General features: G+C 40.3%; 1 protein-coding gene across 1 annotated transcript in view; it reads right to left on the reverse strand.

Annotated features, from left to right (window-relative positions):
- Nucleotides 1–19,172, reverse strand: part of LOC124776817 — a 98,131-nt gene that overhangs the window by 53,677 nt on the left and 25,282 nt on the right. The window contains exon 2 of the mRNA XM_047251967.1: nt 2,569–2,734. Coding sequence (XP_047107923.1) covers nt 2,569–2,734 — 166 coding nt within the window. The remainder of the gene's footprint in view (nt 1–2,568; nt 2,735–19,172) is intronic.

The following is a 19,172-nucleotide window of genomic DNA, read 5'->3' on the forward strand; positions in this document are numbered from 1 at the left end:
ATCACCAGTGGTGTACGGCCAATGTAGGAGATCGCTCCCCACACCATGATGCCAGGTGTTGGCCCTGTGTGCCTCGGTCGTATGCAGTCCTGATCGTGGCGCTCACCTGCACGGCGCCAAACATGCATACGACCATCATTGGCACCAAGGTAAAAGCGACTCTCATCGCTGAAGATGACACGTCTCCATTCGTCCCTCCATTCACGCCTGTCGCGACACCACTGGAGGCGGGCTGCACGATGTTGGAGAGTGAGCAGAAGACGGCCTAACGGTGTGCGGGACCGTAGCCCAGCTTCATGGAGACGGTTGCGAATGGTCCTCGCCGATACCCCAGGAGCAACAGTGTCCCTAATTTGCTGGGAAGTGGCGGTGCGGTCCCCTACGGCACTGCGTAGGATCCTACGGTCTTGGCGTGCATCCGTGCGTCGCTGCGGTCCAGTCCCAGGTCGACGGGCACGTGCACCTTCCGCCGTCCACTGGCGACAACATCGATGTACTGTGGAGACCTCACGCCCCATGTGTTGAGCAATTCGGCGGTACGTCCACCCGGCCTCCCGCATGCCCACTATACGCCCTCGCTCAAAGTCCGTCAACTGCACATACGGTTCACGTCCACGCTGTCGCGGCATGCTACCAGTTTTAAAGACTGCGATGGAGCTCCGAATGCCACGGCAAACTGGCTGACACTGACGGCGGTGGTGCACAAATGCTGCGCAGCTAGCGCCATTTGACGGCCAACACCGCAGTTCCTGGTGTGTCCGCTGTGCCGTGCGTGTGATCATTGCTTGTACAGCCCTCTCGCAGTGTCCGGAGCAAGTATGGTGGGTCTGACACACCGGTGTCAATGTGTTCTTTTTTCCATTTCCAGGAGTGTAGAATTCCAGTTGAGTTATACAGAGAGTGCTCTACAGCATTGGCTCCTTACTTAGCTCACATTTATCATGAATCTCTCACCCAGCGCAAAGTTCCAAATGACTGGAAAAAAGTACAGATGACTCCTGTATATAAGAAAGGCAAAAGAATAGATTCAGAAAATTACAGACCAATATACTTGATATCAGTTTGATTCAAAATTCTTGAACATTTTCTCAGTTCAAATAAATTGCCTTGAGACAGAAGAGCTTCTATCTACATATCAGCAACACTTCATGAAATCAAGTGGGAATCCCCAGAGGGAAGACTATGTTCTTTTCATGGTATGCTATTGAGAAAATTCAGAGGACCACCTCACTCATGAGAAATTAGAAGAAAAGAGATGGACACTACTCGAGCACCCTCCTTATAATCCAGACCTGTTTTCCTGTGATTTTCACCTCTATGGACAATACTGAAAGCACTAGGAGACAAATGTTTTGATTGGACAACTGTGGAAGACTTAGGGTGCAACTGGCTGGTGACACAATGCCACTCTTTTTATGATGTTGACTTCAAGAAGTCCCCAATCGGTAGGGTTACGTGTATTTCTAAACCAAAGTTCATGCAGAAAAGTGATGAACACTATATTATGTTGTAATAGGGAATAAAAAAATTTAAAACCCAAGAAGTTCCCAATAAGCAGGATTAAGTGTATTTCTAAATCAAGAGATTATGTAGGAAAGTGGTGTACACTATATTATGTTGTAACAGCAAATAAAAAGTGTGGTGTCACCGCCAGACACCACACTTGCTAGGTGGTAGCTTTTGACTTAGCTGAAGGCTATGCTAACTATCGTCTCGGCAAATGAGAGCGTAATTCTTAGTGAACCATGGCTAGCAACGTCAGCTGTACAACTGGGGCGAGTGCTAGTAAGTCTCTCTAGACCTGCCGTGTGGCGGTGCTCGGTCTGCAATCACTTATAGTGGCGACACGCGGGCCCGTCGTATACTAGCGGACCGCGGCCGATTTAAAAGCTACCACCTAGCAAGTGTGGTGTATGGTGGTGACACCACAAAAAGTTTAAAACCAGAAGTCAAATTTACATCCCATCCACTCTCTCATACTTGCAGCTGTAAGAAATTGGCTTGCCTGTGGTAGTTCAGCATAAATTCTAATTATTCTATGATTTTGAAAAATGAGTGACAAGTGAGAGTGGTTTTATTGTTGTTTTATCTAACTGTTAAGTCCAGTAGCATGTGCTTCAAACAATGGCATGCACATTCCACATGAGTCAAAACTGACTAATAATTAGTGTTGATGATCTGTTGACAACTTAAATTATAAAACATTGAAATATGCATGCCCAATAATCAACAAATAACTTGCTCGACTGTAATAGCCTACCACAGATCTCTCCAATGTAGCAGAGATGTGGAAAACGTCACAAAAATCTGCCACTGAGACCGATTTGGAAACCAAAAAGACATATGGGAAATATTAAAATCTTTCATTTAGTTACAGGTGCGGCTCTCATATGTAAAGAAAATCATAAATCTTGGTAGTGACAAAAAATTGACATCAGATCTAAATAAGAACTAATACCTTATTTATCAAAGGAATACACATCACAGGTTGCTTGAAAGCAAATTTAGAAAAAACTTAAATTGATTAAGGATATCTATGTACAAAAAGATATAATGTGTATTACATACCCACCATCATCGCTCCAGTCAGTATTAAACCTATCTGTTGTAGGTGGTATTTTCTGCAAAGTGCCTGCCCAATACCAACCATTAATATCTATAGGAAGCAGATCAGTTCGATTGCATCCTTGGAAGTCACATTTCCGTCCACTTGTCCAGGCATAATTTTGTTCCCCTGTGTACAGACACAAATGTTTTTATCTGATGTTTACATCAATAAAAAGTTTGCTGAAGTCATAAAAATTACATTAATGTAGCAATATTCTGGAATATGGCCGTTAAGTGTAGGTCTTTCTCTATTACAACATAATGTCTCTACAGCCTTATCTTTACATGTATATGACCTACATGGGTAGCAATGTATTTACCTGATACTTTTAAAAGGTAGTACACTGCTACTTACTGAGAAGTAACAAAGAAACTCTGTATTCAAATGAGAAATGATTCTGTGTTGACCAAAATTAATGGATGTAAAATGTATGAGTCACTGCAAAGATAAAAAGATAGAAATTAATGGTTGTATCTTCTGATAAAAATCAAGATTCTCTGTTTTATAATATATAAAACTCATCACTACTGACACATCAATAAACATGAATTTATTTACACTGACACATAACAGGCCACAAAGGAGAAGACTTCTCATATTTTTGATGTATCACAAGGAATAAGCTTTAACTCTCATTTATAATTGCAGCATATCTCAACTTCATTTAAATTTGCTTAGAAGTCCTCCTGAGATATTCTCAACAGGACTATTTGACAGTATTTTAAGGAAGACAAGGAAATATTTACTTATCCCATATTTCTACAGGAATATCAGTGTTGTGTGATAGACAATATAAACAGTAAATGTAATCAAAAGGAAAAATATAGTCATTATGAATAGTGATGGATAAAATGCTGTTACAATATATGTATCAATTACATAGGTACACGTACCAGAGTTTCAAGGATGTAGAAAAAAACTAAGAAAACATATGTTTTTCAAGTGACTTGAAATTATTACTGGTTATAACTATAAAATTCTAAAGTAAATTGTATTACAATCAAGAAGATAACTTTTAAGGAATTTGTATGAAAATACTCTTCACTATACAAGAACATGTTGATAAAGAGAAAGTTCTCTAATTGTGTTTAGAACCCACTGTGTTCCCCTCAACCCATTTAACATGCTTTGGCAGGTTGTCGACAGCATGTAAACAAATGTATCAGATTCCTGTCTGTACTAATGTTAAACTTCTAAATTTTTAAAGAGATTGTTTTAGTTCCAGTATTACAGCCATGTTAAGTACTTATTTTAGGATACAATAACAATGATTCATTATTTAGCCACCACAGAAGCTCCTGATAACAAGGTTGCCCATAACGCCTTAACAAATCTGTATTTGAAATTCAAGTGTTAGCAGACAAAGGCGACATAAAAATGAAAAAGCTTGCATACTTTGCCTACTTTCATTCCATAATGTCATATGGTATAATATTTTGGGGTAACTCTTCAAGTCAAGCAAAAATTTTCAGAGTCCAAAAGCATGTAATACATATTATCTGTGGAGTAAATTCATGGACGTCCTGTAGAAACCTCTTCAAAGAACTGGGTATACTAACTACTGCCTCTCAGTATTTACTCCTTAATGAAATTTGTCCTAAATAATATATCTCTTTTTTCAACAAACAGCTCAGTTCATACATACAATACCAGGAACAAAAATGATCTGTACAAGGACTTAAAGGACTTAAAAGCACTTACTTAGTTCAAAAAGGGGTCCACTACTCAGGAACACTCATCTTCAATAATTTGCCAGTAAACATAAAAAATTTAGTTACAAATAAAGATCAGTTTAAAAGGAGCCTGAAAGACTTACTAGTGGCCAACTCCTTCTACTCCACTGACAAATTTTTTAATAGAAACAAATGATGTAGTGTATATATTCATACTATTAGTATTGTTATTTCAGTTTTAAAAAAAATTGACATGTTCCACATCCATGAGGATCTCCTCAGCATGGATCTATGGAATGAAAAACTAATCTAATCTAATCTAATCTAATCTAAAACATCAACCTATGGACACAGACCTCACGTTATAGATGTAATTTTCATTGCAACATCACCTTAACATAACTAACATGTCTTCTAATTACCCACAGATGACTCTGAATGTTGGGCTGCCATACTATTCATGCTCCACCAAGGCAAACTCAAGCTTCTGCACACAGCACCTTGTAGTATGTGCAGTTAAAGTCACTGACACCATATACCGATCTGTTTTTGATGTCACAAATGGTTCAGAATTGCAAGGCCTGCACCCACTATCATGCAGCCATGGTGCAATATTTTAACCCTAGTGCTGCCCCAAGCACCTCTAGCAAGTAGTATGTGTTAATTTTGCCAGATTGCTCCAGAGAGCAATGTGGTTGCTAGTTTTTGGTGTCCTCTATAACTTCCCATACATATCACAAATGGTCACTACTATGACAGCACCAGCCATCCATTCCCTGGCTACCCTATCTGCAATTGAGGCTTTTCTGTCAACAGCCTTCAGTTTAAGGCATCTTAGCCCAAGAATTCATCAAAAATAACAAGACAGAGAACATGACCACAGCTCTGTTCTACATAGTGTCAAATTTTGAAATAGATTGGTTGCTGAGGACATTTAAAATCTTTATGCACATAATTATGAGGACAGCTACTTCTCAGAAGGTATTCTTGAGCTTGCTTGCAACATATAGGTCCACATCTGTCAACAGATGGAGTCCAGCCGAAGTGCTACATGAATGCACACCCCAAAATTTCTTCAAACTGCTATTCTTAGACCAACAGCCCCATCTCTCATGCACACAGCATATTATTGTACAGTTCCCATGTGTGGGCTCACATCTTTGACTGGAATCCTAGCTTGAACCAAGGTTCCATTTTCTGCAATTGGAATGGGGGGGGGGGGGGGGGGGTGATGAATGTTTGAACATTATGATCTCCACACAAGCTCCCAGCAACCAAAGGGGATCAACAATGATCATAGTTGGAGCCAATGGAGGCCATCTCTAGCTTCCACCAAAGACCTTCTCCACAAACCAGAAAAGCTGTCAGTCAGACTTAAATGCATAGAGGTGTTCACAGAGGTGAAATTGCTGCCAGCAGTCCCTAGAAGCAGGACCATGTGCTTCCTCTGAACACTTCAGTGAAGATTGTAGCATACTCCCATCCTACTGGGTGGGCCAGGCACAAATCTGGCAATTTTTGATGCCACATGCTGACTAAAGGTGTAGTGGTTTAGCATTTGCCTTTTTCTTGTTATCAGTCTTCTTACTGTGTTGACATGGCCCACCAAAAGTTGCTCTCCTATACTAACAGCTCCCACTAGGATTATGTAGGTTATTCTCTGATGTCTTAACACATGTCCTGTGAACCTGTCCCTTCTTACATTAAAAAATGATGATCATTCCACTTGGGACCTGTGAAATGGTACGTTAGCTTATTTGTTTTAGTTGTAAATATCTGTCATGTATTGTTGTTTTTCTGACATGTTCTACATCCTGGAGGACCTCCTCACTACAGATCAATTGGAATGAAAGTAAATCTAATCCAATCTAAACTGTCAATGTTTCATATGTTTCTTTCTTCACTGATTCTGTGAAGAACCTCCGCATTCCTTATCTTATCAGTCTACCTAATTTTCAACATTCTTCTGTAGCATCACATCTCGGATGCTTTGGTTTTCCCAATGTCCATGATTTACTATCATACAATGCTGTGCTCCAAACATACATTCTCAGAAATTTTGTCCTAATGTTAAGACCTCTGTTTGATTCCAACTGACTATTCTTGGCCAGGAATCACTATTTGCCTGTGCTAGTCTGCTCTTTATCTCCTACTTGCTTCAACCATCATGGGTTATTTTGCTTCCAAGGCAGCTGAATTCCTTAATTTCATCTACCTCATGATCACCAATTTTGATGATAAGTTTCCCACTATTCTCGTTTCACATTATATTTGTCTTTTTATGGTTTACCCTCAATCCATATTCTATGCACATTAGACTGTTCATTCCATTCAACATAACCTGTGATCCTTCTTCATTTTCATTGAGGATAGCTATATCATCAGTGAATCTTATCATTGATACCCTTTCACCCAACACCGCTGAATTTTACTTTCATTTCCGTCATTGCTTCTTCACAAGACAGGGTGTTTCAAAACTGATGGTCAATATTTAGGGATATGACAGGAATGATCATTCAAAATAAAAAAGTCAAGTGAACATGGGGTCTAAAACTCTTACCTTAAGGACTATGAGCAATTGATCTTTGATACTGTGGAACAGATCTCTTCTACTGCAAGCTCTTTGCTTTCCATGTTTTGGGAAGTGATAGTATGGACCAAAACAAGAAAAAAAGTCTAGTAAACATGTGGCATACCTTTAGAGCTATGGGCACTTTCTCATCTTCGCTACTTTGAAACACAATTCTTCTAATGAACAAGTGCTCATAATTTTTAAGGTAGGCATTTAAGAGCACATGTTTATTGGACACTTTTTTCTTGTTTTGGTCCATACTATCACTTCCCAAAATATGGAAAGCAAAGAGCTTGCAGTAGAAGAGATTTGTTTCACAGCATCGAAGATCAAGAATTGCTCACAGTCCTGAAGGTAAGCGTTTTAGAGCCCATGTCAACATGACTTTTTAGATTTTGAATGATAATTCCTGTCATATCCCTGAATATTTACCATCAGTTTTGAAACACCCTGTATAGACTGAACAGTAAGTGCAAAATACCGCATCTCTGTCTTACGACATTTTTAATCAGAGCACTTTGTTCTTGGTCTTTCAGTCTTATTGTTCCCTCTTGGTTCTTTGTACGTATTGTATATTACCCATCTTTCCCTATAGTTTATTCTGATTATTTTTGAAATTTCAATTATTTTGCTCCACTTTATAGATTTTTCTTCCATCTTGCTTCCATTATCAAGAGCTTTCCTAAAACCAAACTGATAGCCATCTGACAGATCCTCAGTTTTTATTTTACATTGTTGTGTATATTAGTATTGTCAGCTTGCATGAACTGTTAAGCTGTTTGTGCAATATTTCTTACACTTATCTGCCCTTGCTATCTGGGGAATTGTGTGGATGGTATTATTCTGAAAGTCTAAATAGTATGTCACCAGTCTCATAGATTCTACACACCAACCTGGGTGCCATTTCCTCCAATGATTTTAGAAATTCCAATGGAATGTTATCTATCCCTTCTGCCTAATTTACTCTTAAAGTCTTCCAGAGATCTCTTAAACTCTGACTCTAATAATGAATTCCATATGTCTTCCATATCGATTCCAATTTCTTCTTCTATCATGTCACCAGATAAATCTTCCCCTTCATAAAAGCCTTCAGCATATTTTTTTTTAGCTATTCATTTTCTCTGCTATGTTTAACAGTGGAATTCCCATCATGCTCATCCAAGAATTGCACCTGGCGGGCGCGTCCGCACCCCGCGGTCGCAAGGCAGTGTAGTGTGCCGCTACTGTCATCATGGGAGCAAGAGAGACAGCTGCGGAGTGAGTGATACCGCACAGCACTGCTCTGCGCTGGACTGTCCCGTGGTCAGATCCAACGTAAACAAAATAACAGAGGAATCGCACCTCTGTAAAAGAGGTCCATGAGCAATAAAACAAGCAAACCATTTACTGTTTAGGTAACAACTAATGTTCTTGTGGCAGAATTACTACGCAAAGCTATGGAAACAATATCCAAAACAAGAACCAAAGAATAACTTAGTAGTTTTCTGACCCACAGGTTGATTCTATTAGTACTGCACATGCACACTCGTCATATGTACCATAGGTGTCTTCAGAAAAATATATCAGTTTCTTAAATGAACTAGTCATATATATTCCTATTTTAGAAATAATTTTATGTAAGGGATATAGAGTCTCATTCTTACTGTTAATAGTTACAAGTAAATATTTTCTGTTGTACTTCGTGCTACAGCTTTTTGTATCCCTTTTCAGAGTTTAGAAATCGGATGCTTAGTTTGCTGTTTTGTACGTAATGGTTTTAACTGATCAAGTTTGAAAATAATTTAAAAAATTAAGGTTTTAAAGCTCTTTAATTCTTACAGTCAATATTGTTAAAGAAAACAATTAACATTTTACACATTTTTCTTTTTCGAGGAAATGATTTTGTCTAGGTTTGGTACAACATTTCAAGATACTGCTCACCTCAAAGAATTAGTCAAATTTTTATCACCAAGTAATGTACGGTTCTTAGTTTTAGCAAGCTTTAAAAGAGAAAAGGCGCTCACAAATATACGTGGAACCAAACACTGAGAGAACTTTGGTTGCGTGCTAGGGCAAAAGACGGTATTTCTCTCGTGGAAGACAGCTGTAAAAGTCATCCAGAGTTTTACACATAAGAAAGCGGTCCTTCAGGTGGATATCGCACTGCAGGTCAATCAGCTCTAGTTGAAGCACTTGTGAGACGTTCTCTGCCCGAAGGGAAAACGGGCTAACAAATATACCTAAGGCCGGTTGAAGCTCACTTATCTCCAAAAATTTGTTTTCAAACAGTTCTTGTAATTCGCAAATGATTTGAACATAATCTGAAAAATCCACATCTTCTTTAGCGTTGTGTAGTGCAGGGAAGTGTCCACAATTTTTCTCGCGCAACTGTTTTTCCCACAAAATAAGTTTTTTTTAAATGCTTCATATGCACTAAATCAACAACAGAGTGATTGTCGTCCTGGAGTGAAATGTTCAAAGTATTTAAATGACAAGTAAGGTCACTCAAAGAAGCCAAATTCGACACCCACTTAGGATCACAAAGTAAATCTTCTGGACGTCCTTTCATTTCCAAAAAAGTATTTATTTCGCCCCTCAAGGAGAAAAACTGATGAAGCACCTTTCCTCTGGTCAGCCATCTTACTTCAGCATGGTAGGGGATGTCCTGGTATTCTGCTTCGATATCAGCCAGAAATTCTTTTAACTGGCGATGTTTGAGTCCATGTGATCGAAGATAATTAACCGTTCGAAGAACTGTGTCCATAACATTTTTTACGTTGACAATCTTCCACAAAGTGCCTCCTGATGTATCAGACAATGGGCTGCCGCAAATAAGGAACAGTGAACTTCAGCCATTCTTGACCTGACGTAACTCAGAAATCTAGTGTGTATCCCTCGTAGCGCAGGCGCTCCATCCGTTGTTACACTGGTCAGGTGCTCCCATTTTAAACCCACTGACTCGAACACATTTTCGACGGCTAGAAAAATATCCAAACCATGATTGTGTCTTTTAATGGTATAAGGTAGAGAAATTCTTCTGTGACACGCAGATTGTCGTCGACACCTCGAATGAATATGATGAGCTGAGACATGTCCGCAAAGTCCGCGGACTCATCAAGAGTGATAGAAAATGAAGTTTGCCGTTCTCTCCATTAATTGCTGCTCCATATCTGAGGGCATATCTTCGACTCGGCGAGCAACAGTTTGAGGCAAAAGAGCTAGTTTTTCAAATTTTTCCGTGAGGTCTGTTGGAGTAATGCAAGCCACCGAGTCGACCAGGGAATCCTTGATGAGATTCCCAGCCGAAAAGGGTTTCCCTGCTTTCACAATTCTCAGCGAGCATTTGTAACTTGCGTGCAAATTTTGCCCACCTGTTTCCTGCTCCTACCACGGCAAAAAAAAAGAACATACAATTAATTTTGTACAATCATGTTTTTTTAAACACTTCCATCATTTTAACATTTAATTGTTTCATTCATTGAAACTCAAATAAAAAAGTAACAAAAAATATTGGTTTTAGGTGCGTTCTCCCCCAGCTCCTCTGAAAAGCGGCCTTAGATGCTAGCAAGGACAGCAAAATGTGGTCGTAAAATAATTTTATATCTGTTGGAATATTTCCGTTTTAATTAATTGAAAACATAGATCAAACTACAACATATGTTTTCCCGTCCATAAAAACACAAATATACAAAAACAAAGAATGACTCTTAATGACACTTTGCTGCCTGAGAGAGCGTTTGCGACGGCTTTTCAGAAAGTGACAAAAAATAACGCACCTGAAACTTTTTCTTATGTCTGTGCGATGCGATTTAATGCAACCGAAATATAAAAATTAACCGAAAAGTAATGTTCCTTGGTGCTGACAATCTGATATTCGACAACTGGCACATTGCTAAGTGACATATCACGTTATAAAATATAGTTTTATTGATCATCTTTAGGAAACACTTACTTCACTGTAATGCTGCTTGAAATTTTCTTTCAGTTCTTCAAGCTTTGACTGGCGTTCCTCTTGACAAATTTTCGAACTGATATTTGTGACAAGTATTAAAAGTGCCGTTCAATCGAGTACTTTTTTAAATACATGAGGTTCTGATGACATACTAAACATTTGGCAGTACAGAGGAAATTAATTTCCCACTCGGGTTTAACTAGTTCGGACGCGCCGCTCCTCTTTCATTTTGTCTGCTGCTCTTGACCATCCATCTTGATCCACTGTAGCCTTACGTCTGTTGACTAACGGTTTGTGTTGTATCAATGGTTTTGTAGGAAGCGCGCGTACAGTGGCATGGTGAGGCGCGGTGGGCGGTCCGCACAGCCAGCTAAGCGACACGGCTTGGCCACTGCGACAACACGTATTCGCCCGGGGCGCAGGCCGCGGGCGCTGGCACCCCGGGGGCACAGTTTGGCGAGCCTACTCTAAATCTTACCACTCCTGCTTTTAATTTCACCATGAGTTATTTTCACTTTTCTATATGCTGAGCCATCCTCCTGATGATTATTTCTTTTTTGATTTCTTCACATCTTTACTGCTTGAAGCATTTCTTCTATTACCCGAGGTCTCTCCACAGTTACCTTCCTTGTACCTATGTTTGTCTGTCCAGCATCTATGATTGTCATTTTTAGGTATATTCATTCCTCTTCAACTGAACTGCCTACTACGGTATTCCTTGTAGCAGTATCCCCATGCTTAGCGAACTTCAAACACCATCTCTTCATTCCTCAGTACTTCAGTATCCAACTTCTTTCCTCAGCCTTACAATCCAAAATCTGTTTTCAGAATCTCTGTCTGACCATTATGTAACTCAGCTGGAATCTGCTCACGTCTCTGGGTCTGCTCCGAGTATACATCCTCCTTTTGTGATTCTTGAACAGCACATTTGCTATTACCATCTGAAATTTGTTGAAGAACTCAATTAGTCTTTCTTCTCCCACATTCCTACTGTCAAGCCCATATTGTCCCATAACCCTTTATGTCATTCCTTCCCCTACTACTGCATTCCAATCTGCCTTGATTATTAGATTTTCATCTTCCTTTACATACTGAATTATTTGTTCAATATCCTCATATAGTTTCTCTATTTCTTCATCTTCTGCTTGCAATGTAGGATGTACTCCTAAAATACTGTGGTTGGTAATTGTTTGCTGTTCAGTCTGATGAGGACAATCCTGTCACTGAACTGTTCACAGCATATCATTCCCTGCCCTTCTTTCCTGTTCATCCTACTACTTTTATACAATTTTCTTCTGCTGTTGATACTGTCTATAAATCCTTACCTTCTTTCCATTTCACTTCACTGACCCCCACTATATCTAAGCAGAGCTTTTACATTTCCCTTTTTCAATTTTCTAGTTTTCCCATTATATTCAAACTTCTGACATTCCATGCTCTGGTTTGCAGCATGTTATCCCATCATTGGTTACTCCATCTTTTCCTCAAGGTCACACCCCTTTGGCAGTCCCCTCCCAGAGATCCAAATGGAGGAATAATCTGGAATCCTTAGCCAATGGAGAGATTATCATGATATTTTTTTTTTCAATTAAAGGGTACACATTATGTGTCTTTAATGCAATGGTTTCCATTTCCATCTGTATCCTCATGCCATTGATCATTGCTGATTCTTGGGGGCAGTTTCTCTAACCAAGGGTATGAGAGTGCCCTGAACCTCTGTCCGCTCCTCCACCCTCTCTGGCATGGTCACTGGGAGAATGAGGGTGATCTTTTTATACCAGAAATCTTCTGCTACCACTACTGACAGTTTTTATTCTAAATTGAAGCAGTGGCTGGGTTCGAGCCTGGGACTCAGAACATTTTTATGACTAGTCAAAGATGCTACTCCAGAGAAATGGGCTCTACATCTGATAACAATTTGCATTCCTCACCCAGCCAGAGTATCAGTATCAGTATACCGTCAGTAATACTCAGGTTGTCCAACCAGTAAGTTGTCCAGTGGTGTCATGGACGGTACAACCAAAGTATGAGGGGTACATAGCTTCTGGCATGATACAGTTTATAAATACTGTGGCTGGAGGCACCTCAGGCACTATCTCACAGTCTATAAAGCTTCAGCTATTGCACCAGTCAGAGTTCAGCCTTGCAGGTTAATTATAAATGGTTTGTATTATTCACTGGACAGATTTATCAAGCTGTATGAAAACCTTTGCTGTGTTATAGACTTTTTTATGGCCAGCTGTTCGCTATGTGATCTCTCTACTTAACAACCACCTGGAGCTGCCCATTTGTTCCACCAGTCTTTGTTTCACTACCTTTGAGAGAGATCACAAACCATGTTTCCATCTACCATCATGAAGGATAGAAAAGCTTTTATCCAATCCTTCAAATGAAGCTTTTGTGTAACTTGCTCATTTTAATACAGAAATTAGATTTAAGAGGAATACATATCTCTGAATCCAAATATTCTGATAAATTATAAGACTGGCAAATATAGTATTCTTTTACTTTGTTTTTGAATAGTTGGGTATTGCCAGTTTCCTAACTGATGTCTACCAGCAACGTGTTTTAGACTTTTGCATTGAAACATAAAACTCGATTCTGAGCCCTTTAGGGTTGCACAATCCATACAAAAATTAGTTTTACTTCTAGTATTATAGTTGTGAATAGTACATTTCATCCTAAATCCATTATTATTTTAACAACAAATACCATTAGGGAGAGTATGATTTGTGGGGAAAAACTCTGTGGAGTCACCGGGAACAATATCACTGCCTTGAGGTAGCTCAACTAACCACTCTGGATCTGCAGTTAGTTGACTCTGAATGATGTTTGTGATAACATGCTTTTACCTTGTAGGACAATAAAATATATTTATATGGAATCATACAACCTGTTAGTTGTTGTTGTACGTAACTACTATCCTGAGTACCAAACTTACTGCAGTGATGGACGTGAAGTTTCAACTGCACTGTGTTTAAAATGTAAAACCTCCTGCACCAGTCCACTTCCTACAACATCACAGCTACCATTGAAAACAACCATTTCCTGCACTGAGGGACATCAGTCTCACCTCTTTGTCAATGCCTCTGAATTCCACAAACTTTCCACACCTCAGTTTGGTACAATTTTGTCAAAACCTGAGCGAAGTGCCTGGTTCAGCAGTAAGTAGTGAACTGACGCCAATGCATTCATTTTTTCTATGACGACCACACATGACTCATGCTGCTTCACACCAAAATGATTAACAACACGGGTCGAATTCTCAGTTGTCCTTACCTGTGACAGCACGGTAATGATGCCGGGTGCCTATTTGCCTAGCAATTCTGCTATGACAACAAATGTGATTCTGGGTGAACAATGACTTTCTGCCACCTCATTTGTCAGTACACATAGTGCGCTGAGCTTCCACGTGGGAAATAATGACACTTATTCATGTGGAAACTCCTTTAGTGACAGTGAATTTACATGCATTAACGTTCCCAGTGTTTTGCAAAACTATATGGACACCCGCCAGAGTGCTGTGATAGTTGGTCAACAATGGCCCATGCTAAATGGCCCTCAAACCGTTTCCAACTATTTACCACCCCCCACCCCCCAGACAAAATAAGATGTGTTCAATTGATGTTCCTGGACATATGAACTACCTGACATGGACTATGTCATCATGCAGGATTTGCCCGAGTCATCCAAGTCATGACCACCGTCACGTTATGTGAGTGACATCATATCTCCACCACCTGCCCTGCATTTGCTTGCAACCACTACTGCTACTCTCTCTCTCTCTCTCTCTCTCTCTCTCTCTCTCTCGCTCTCTCTCTCCCTCTCCCTCTATGCACATACCATGTACTGCTCCCATGGACCAGCATTAAACACCACATAACGCCAGTCATGCCCACCTTTGTGCTCAGCTCATGTCTAATACACCGCACATACCTTCATCACGATGTGCTCTGTCCCAATGTTTCAGTGACTGCTATACTGCATCTCTCTTCACTGATTTACAATGTGCCACTCCCCAATGCTTCCATGCCAGCCATGCTTCTGTGCAGCGTATCTCTTTGCTGCTTTACAATGTCCCACTTCGCGAAGCATCCACTCCCGTCACATCTGCCACACCGAGCAATCCTCACCTCATGATACCGCCATCCTCACATAATCATGGCCCTTACCATTCCACATGTCCTCCCTCCATTGAACATGGACTCACCTATGCTGTGGTTCACACTTAGTGAATGGGTAATGTAGTCCACATCACTGAGGATGATGACAAATCTGCTGTACTTCTCAACCACCTTGGTGATAATGCTGATCTCATTGGTGACTTTCTGCTTGATGAGCACACACAAACAAGTATGAGACTGTCAATGCACTTCTGCTTCAGTACCTGTCCTGCTTCTCAGAACAATAACTTCATTTGGTGATGCGTGAAACCTCACTCGGTCACAGTATGACTTCCATGCTGTGGCACAAGTTTTGCGTGCAAATTGATACAAGCCTACTCCTGGATCATGGTCTTTGGACTTTGTGGCTATTAAAACTGCTGGAGAGCATTCAAACTGTGATGCTCACATGTGAGGATGCTCCATCAGACATCAAACTACACCTGGCTAACAGAATGCTAGTGCTCACACAGCACCTGTTGTTGATTAATTCTCATTGTGACTGGACTACGGCTGGCAGCATCCCCACCTATATCGCTGACAACATACGACCCCAGCTGAGCCTAGCCAATGCCCCAACTGCACTCCTGGCCACTGTTGTACACCTTGTGCTGTGCAGACGCCAGACATCTGATGTGTACTGGGACACTCTGAACTTTGCCAAGCTGGCTCCCACTACTGCTCCATGCAGTATCTCGGGCAACAAACATAAACAAATGCCTACAGTGCAGACTACCACCAGCATGCCTCTGCCCGATCACCAACCCATGCCTGTTAGTTGAAACAATGCGACCTGGCCATGCACTATGCCCACCCATGTGCACTGCCTCTGCTGGTTCCACACTCCCTTCAGCTCTGACATGATACATTGCTGACAGCCTTGATCATACCCAAACTGATCTCACGGCCTGATACTGGCACTTCAGATTGCTCATCCTCTTTAAGTTGCAACAAATTACCACTTCATGAAGGCATCTGCAGGTGTCAGCTATGATTGAATGGCTCTTGCCTCTTCATTTAGGATGCACAATACAATTATTAACTTCTAGTTGACCCCAGAGCTGACATCAGTAGCATTCCACAGTCTCTACTGCCACTAGACTTTCACCTTTGCCCATGCAACTGCAAGCAGTTAATGTCTCTGTGGTACCAGTGTTTGACGCCACCTCCATCACACTTGATCTCAGCAACCACACACCTGTGTCCTGGACGTTCTTTGTGGTGAAACGGTGGAACCCATCTTAGGAGCTGACTTCCTCAGGCACTACCGTTTACTGCTAGACCTGAACCACACTCTGCTCCTGCAGCACAATGGCAAACTGCTGATCAGCAGCAAGATCAGAACCTGCCTTCTTCCCAATGATATGCTGCCGTCACATACTTTGCAGTCAGAGACACCTCTCGATCTTATCTTGAAATTTAAATCATTTCTGGAGGAACTCTCATGACTTCTGCCATGCACTCTGAACTCTATCCAGATACCTAGCGAGCTTCATACAGCTCAATAACAACTCACTGTTCTGCAAAATCGACATCCACTGCCTGATGGTGAAGACATAACATCGGCCTCAAAACAGGTCCGTCAAGTGCCTTTACATAATTGTGCTTGCCTGACAACACCCAGTGTTATTGATAGTGCCTCTGTGACTGGGTCATCTGTTGACAATGATGTTACAATGACACCTATCATTATACCCTCAGCTCCCACTTCATGCTAGCCCATCAGGCTGCAGACTATTTGCACCATCTGTGATGGGACGGTTCACATCAATACCACACCCAGCCCACCAGCCTGCCGTCACTCCCACTGCCTACCTCCCCACAAACTCAAAGCAGCAAAAGCCACTGTGGGTGAATTCTTGTGTGCTAGTATTGCACAGCAATCCAATAGTGCCAGGTTTCTCCTACAGTATGGACAAGGGAAAAAAGTCCCAAATTTTTCCCGGAGCTCCTGGTTAAAAAATACACTTTCTCCTGGGTAAAAATATGCTTTTTCCAGGTTAAGTGACAATATATTTTCCCTCGGGATTTTAAAACTTATCAATCCTTTGAATGGTTAAGGTTTTATACACCAGTGTTGAACCTCCCGCCTCTTTCGGAAACGAACCCCATAAAAAAAAATGCTTTTTGGGGCAGCAACATGTAAGCTGCATATTTTCATATTATGAAAATATATAGGCGAATTCCACCAAATGCAGAACATCAGTTCCCGAAACATTGAAATTGAGATGTGAGGCACTTTTGTAAGCCAATCATAGCTCATGTCCTGTGATCTCGGCAGTTGATGATAGCAGATATTCATTGCGTTTACATGGGGCTCCCAAAACTGGATTTCATAAAACGATCCCCCAGTACTGCTGCTGGTTGGTCAGGTACACATTTAAAAATTGATTCTGGAAATCTGCTTCTGGTTGATGGTTTTCCAATCCCGCAGTTGATTTTTGCTCCCATATAAACGCAACTGGTTTTGAAATGTGGTTGGGCTGTCAGGTTTCATCTTATTTTTAAAAATTTTCTGGTAATATTGATGGAGTCACCTTTTGTACACTGAAAAATAAGTAGAAATGTTAGACCAACATTTACAACTAGTCCAATTGAAGAGAAATAGTGACTGTGCTGACTAAATAAGAAACTGTAACAGCTGTTTTCCATGCGCCATAGTTAACTGTGCTAGAAAATCCACTTCAAACCTCAACGTGTAAACACGGCAGTGAAAAACGGTTTCCAAAATTCGGTTTCTGTCTTTTGGAAGATGTGGTGCATAGGACACGTGATGTGGTCAGCCTATAGCAACATTACTGTTAAGTAGCATGAACACACAAATAGGGAAAGTTAATTGTTTAAATAAAGAAATTAAAAGCATGTTTTCACGCGTAACATAACTCATATTGCATATAATAAAATGTACTTCGAAAGTAATGCTTTTCAAATGACCAATAGCAATATTTTCCTGCAGCCTGTCAGGATTCATTTCAGCAGTTGTCAGAGAGCACCAGAAAATGGTGTTACTGTGCATGCACAGCTACGATGATGTAGGTAGCCCGTACGTTCGCACGTATATGGCATTAAGAGATCTTACATTATGTCATAAATGAAACAGGACATCAGAGGATACTCCAAGATCATCGGAATTTTGTAATCCATACTAAAATGAATAATTCAACTTAAAAGAGCACATTTGTATGCCCAGATTCACAAAGAAGTAGGCCCAAAGCTGATATTAAACTTTTCACTGTGGTTTTTGGAATCAAATTTTCTTGAAGTACCAGTACTGTATTATCTCATGTTTAGTTCTTTATTATGGCATAATGTCATTTGTCCCAAAAGATAACAATGTGCACTTGAAATTCCATAAACAGTTGAGACTAGCCAATAACATTTCAAATAAACTGACTGCCTCTATGGAAAAGATTAATTATGGCCGGTTTTTTTTAGCAAATCAACAAAAATAACTTTATTGTTCCGCAAGGCAATTAATAACAGACTGCCAAAAATCTGGAAAGAAAATAAAATCAGAAAACAAATTAATAACATATTTTAGCCTTCCATAATTATGTGAATATTTTAATTCTCTTTATAGCTCCCGGCCACAGAAATCAGCTTTGTTCTAGAGAGCTGCAAATCAAGAGGAAATAGCAAAATCACTAAACGTAAACACGGTTCATATGGAGACTACAACTCAGCTTGGGTGCGCCAGAAAAATGTTTCCGGGTAGCATCTGGCTTCTTGTTGCTAAAGCTGATACTCGTGTCTAGTTACCTTGTATACAGCTAACAGCTACGTTTGAAGTAGCCAGAAGTGGGAGAAGGTACTGCTCACACGTGACTCAACTGTGCAAGCGCACAAGCCCACTACCACTGCTCAAACAAACGAATGTTAACCATTGTGACATAACGCCCATCGGAAGCAGTTTTTTGTTATGAAGTATTGCATAGTCTTCATCCTAAAGCCTTTGACACATTTTACTGTTGGCAGATACTTGTGTGTGTGCTGTGTTTTGTTGCTGTAAATAGCATATTTCCTTTGCAACTTAAGTTTTTTCTATTTTTTTCCTCATTTATGTTTTATTGCTACAGTTTTATATTGCAGTAACAGGATAAAACAAAATTCTTTGTTAGAGTATCAGTCCTTACCAGTAAAAAGTACAAAAATTTAGCTGAAAACTAAAACAAAAAATTCCCACAATTCTTAATAATTTCCGGGATTTTTCCAGTTTTCTCCCAGA

This window comes from Schistocerca piceifrons, chromosome 2, assembly GCF_021461385.2.
Source record: "Schistocerca piceifrons isolate TAMUIC-IGC-003096 chromosome 2, iqSchPice1.1, whole genome shotgun sequence".
In the NCBI taxonomy this organism is placed as follows: domain Eukaryota; kingdom Metazoa; phylum Arthropoda; class Insecta; order Orthoptera; family Acrididae; genus Schistocerca; species Schistocerca piceifrons.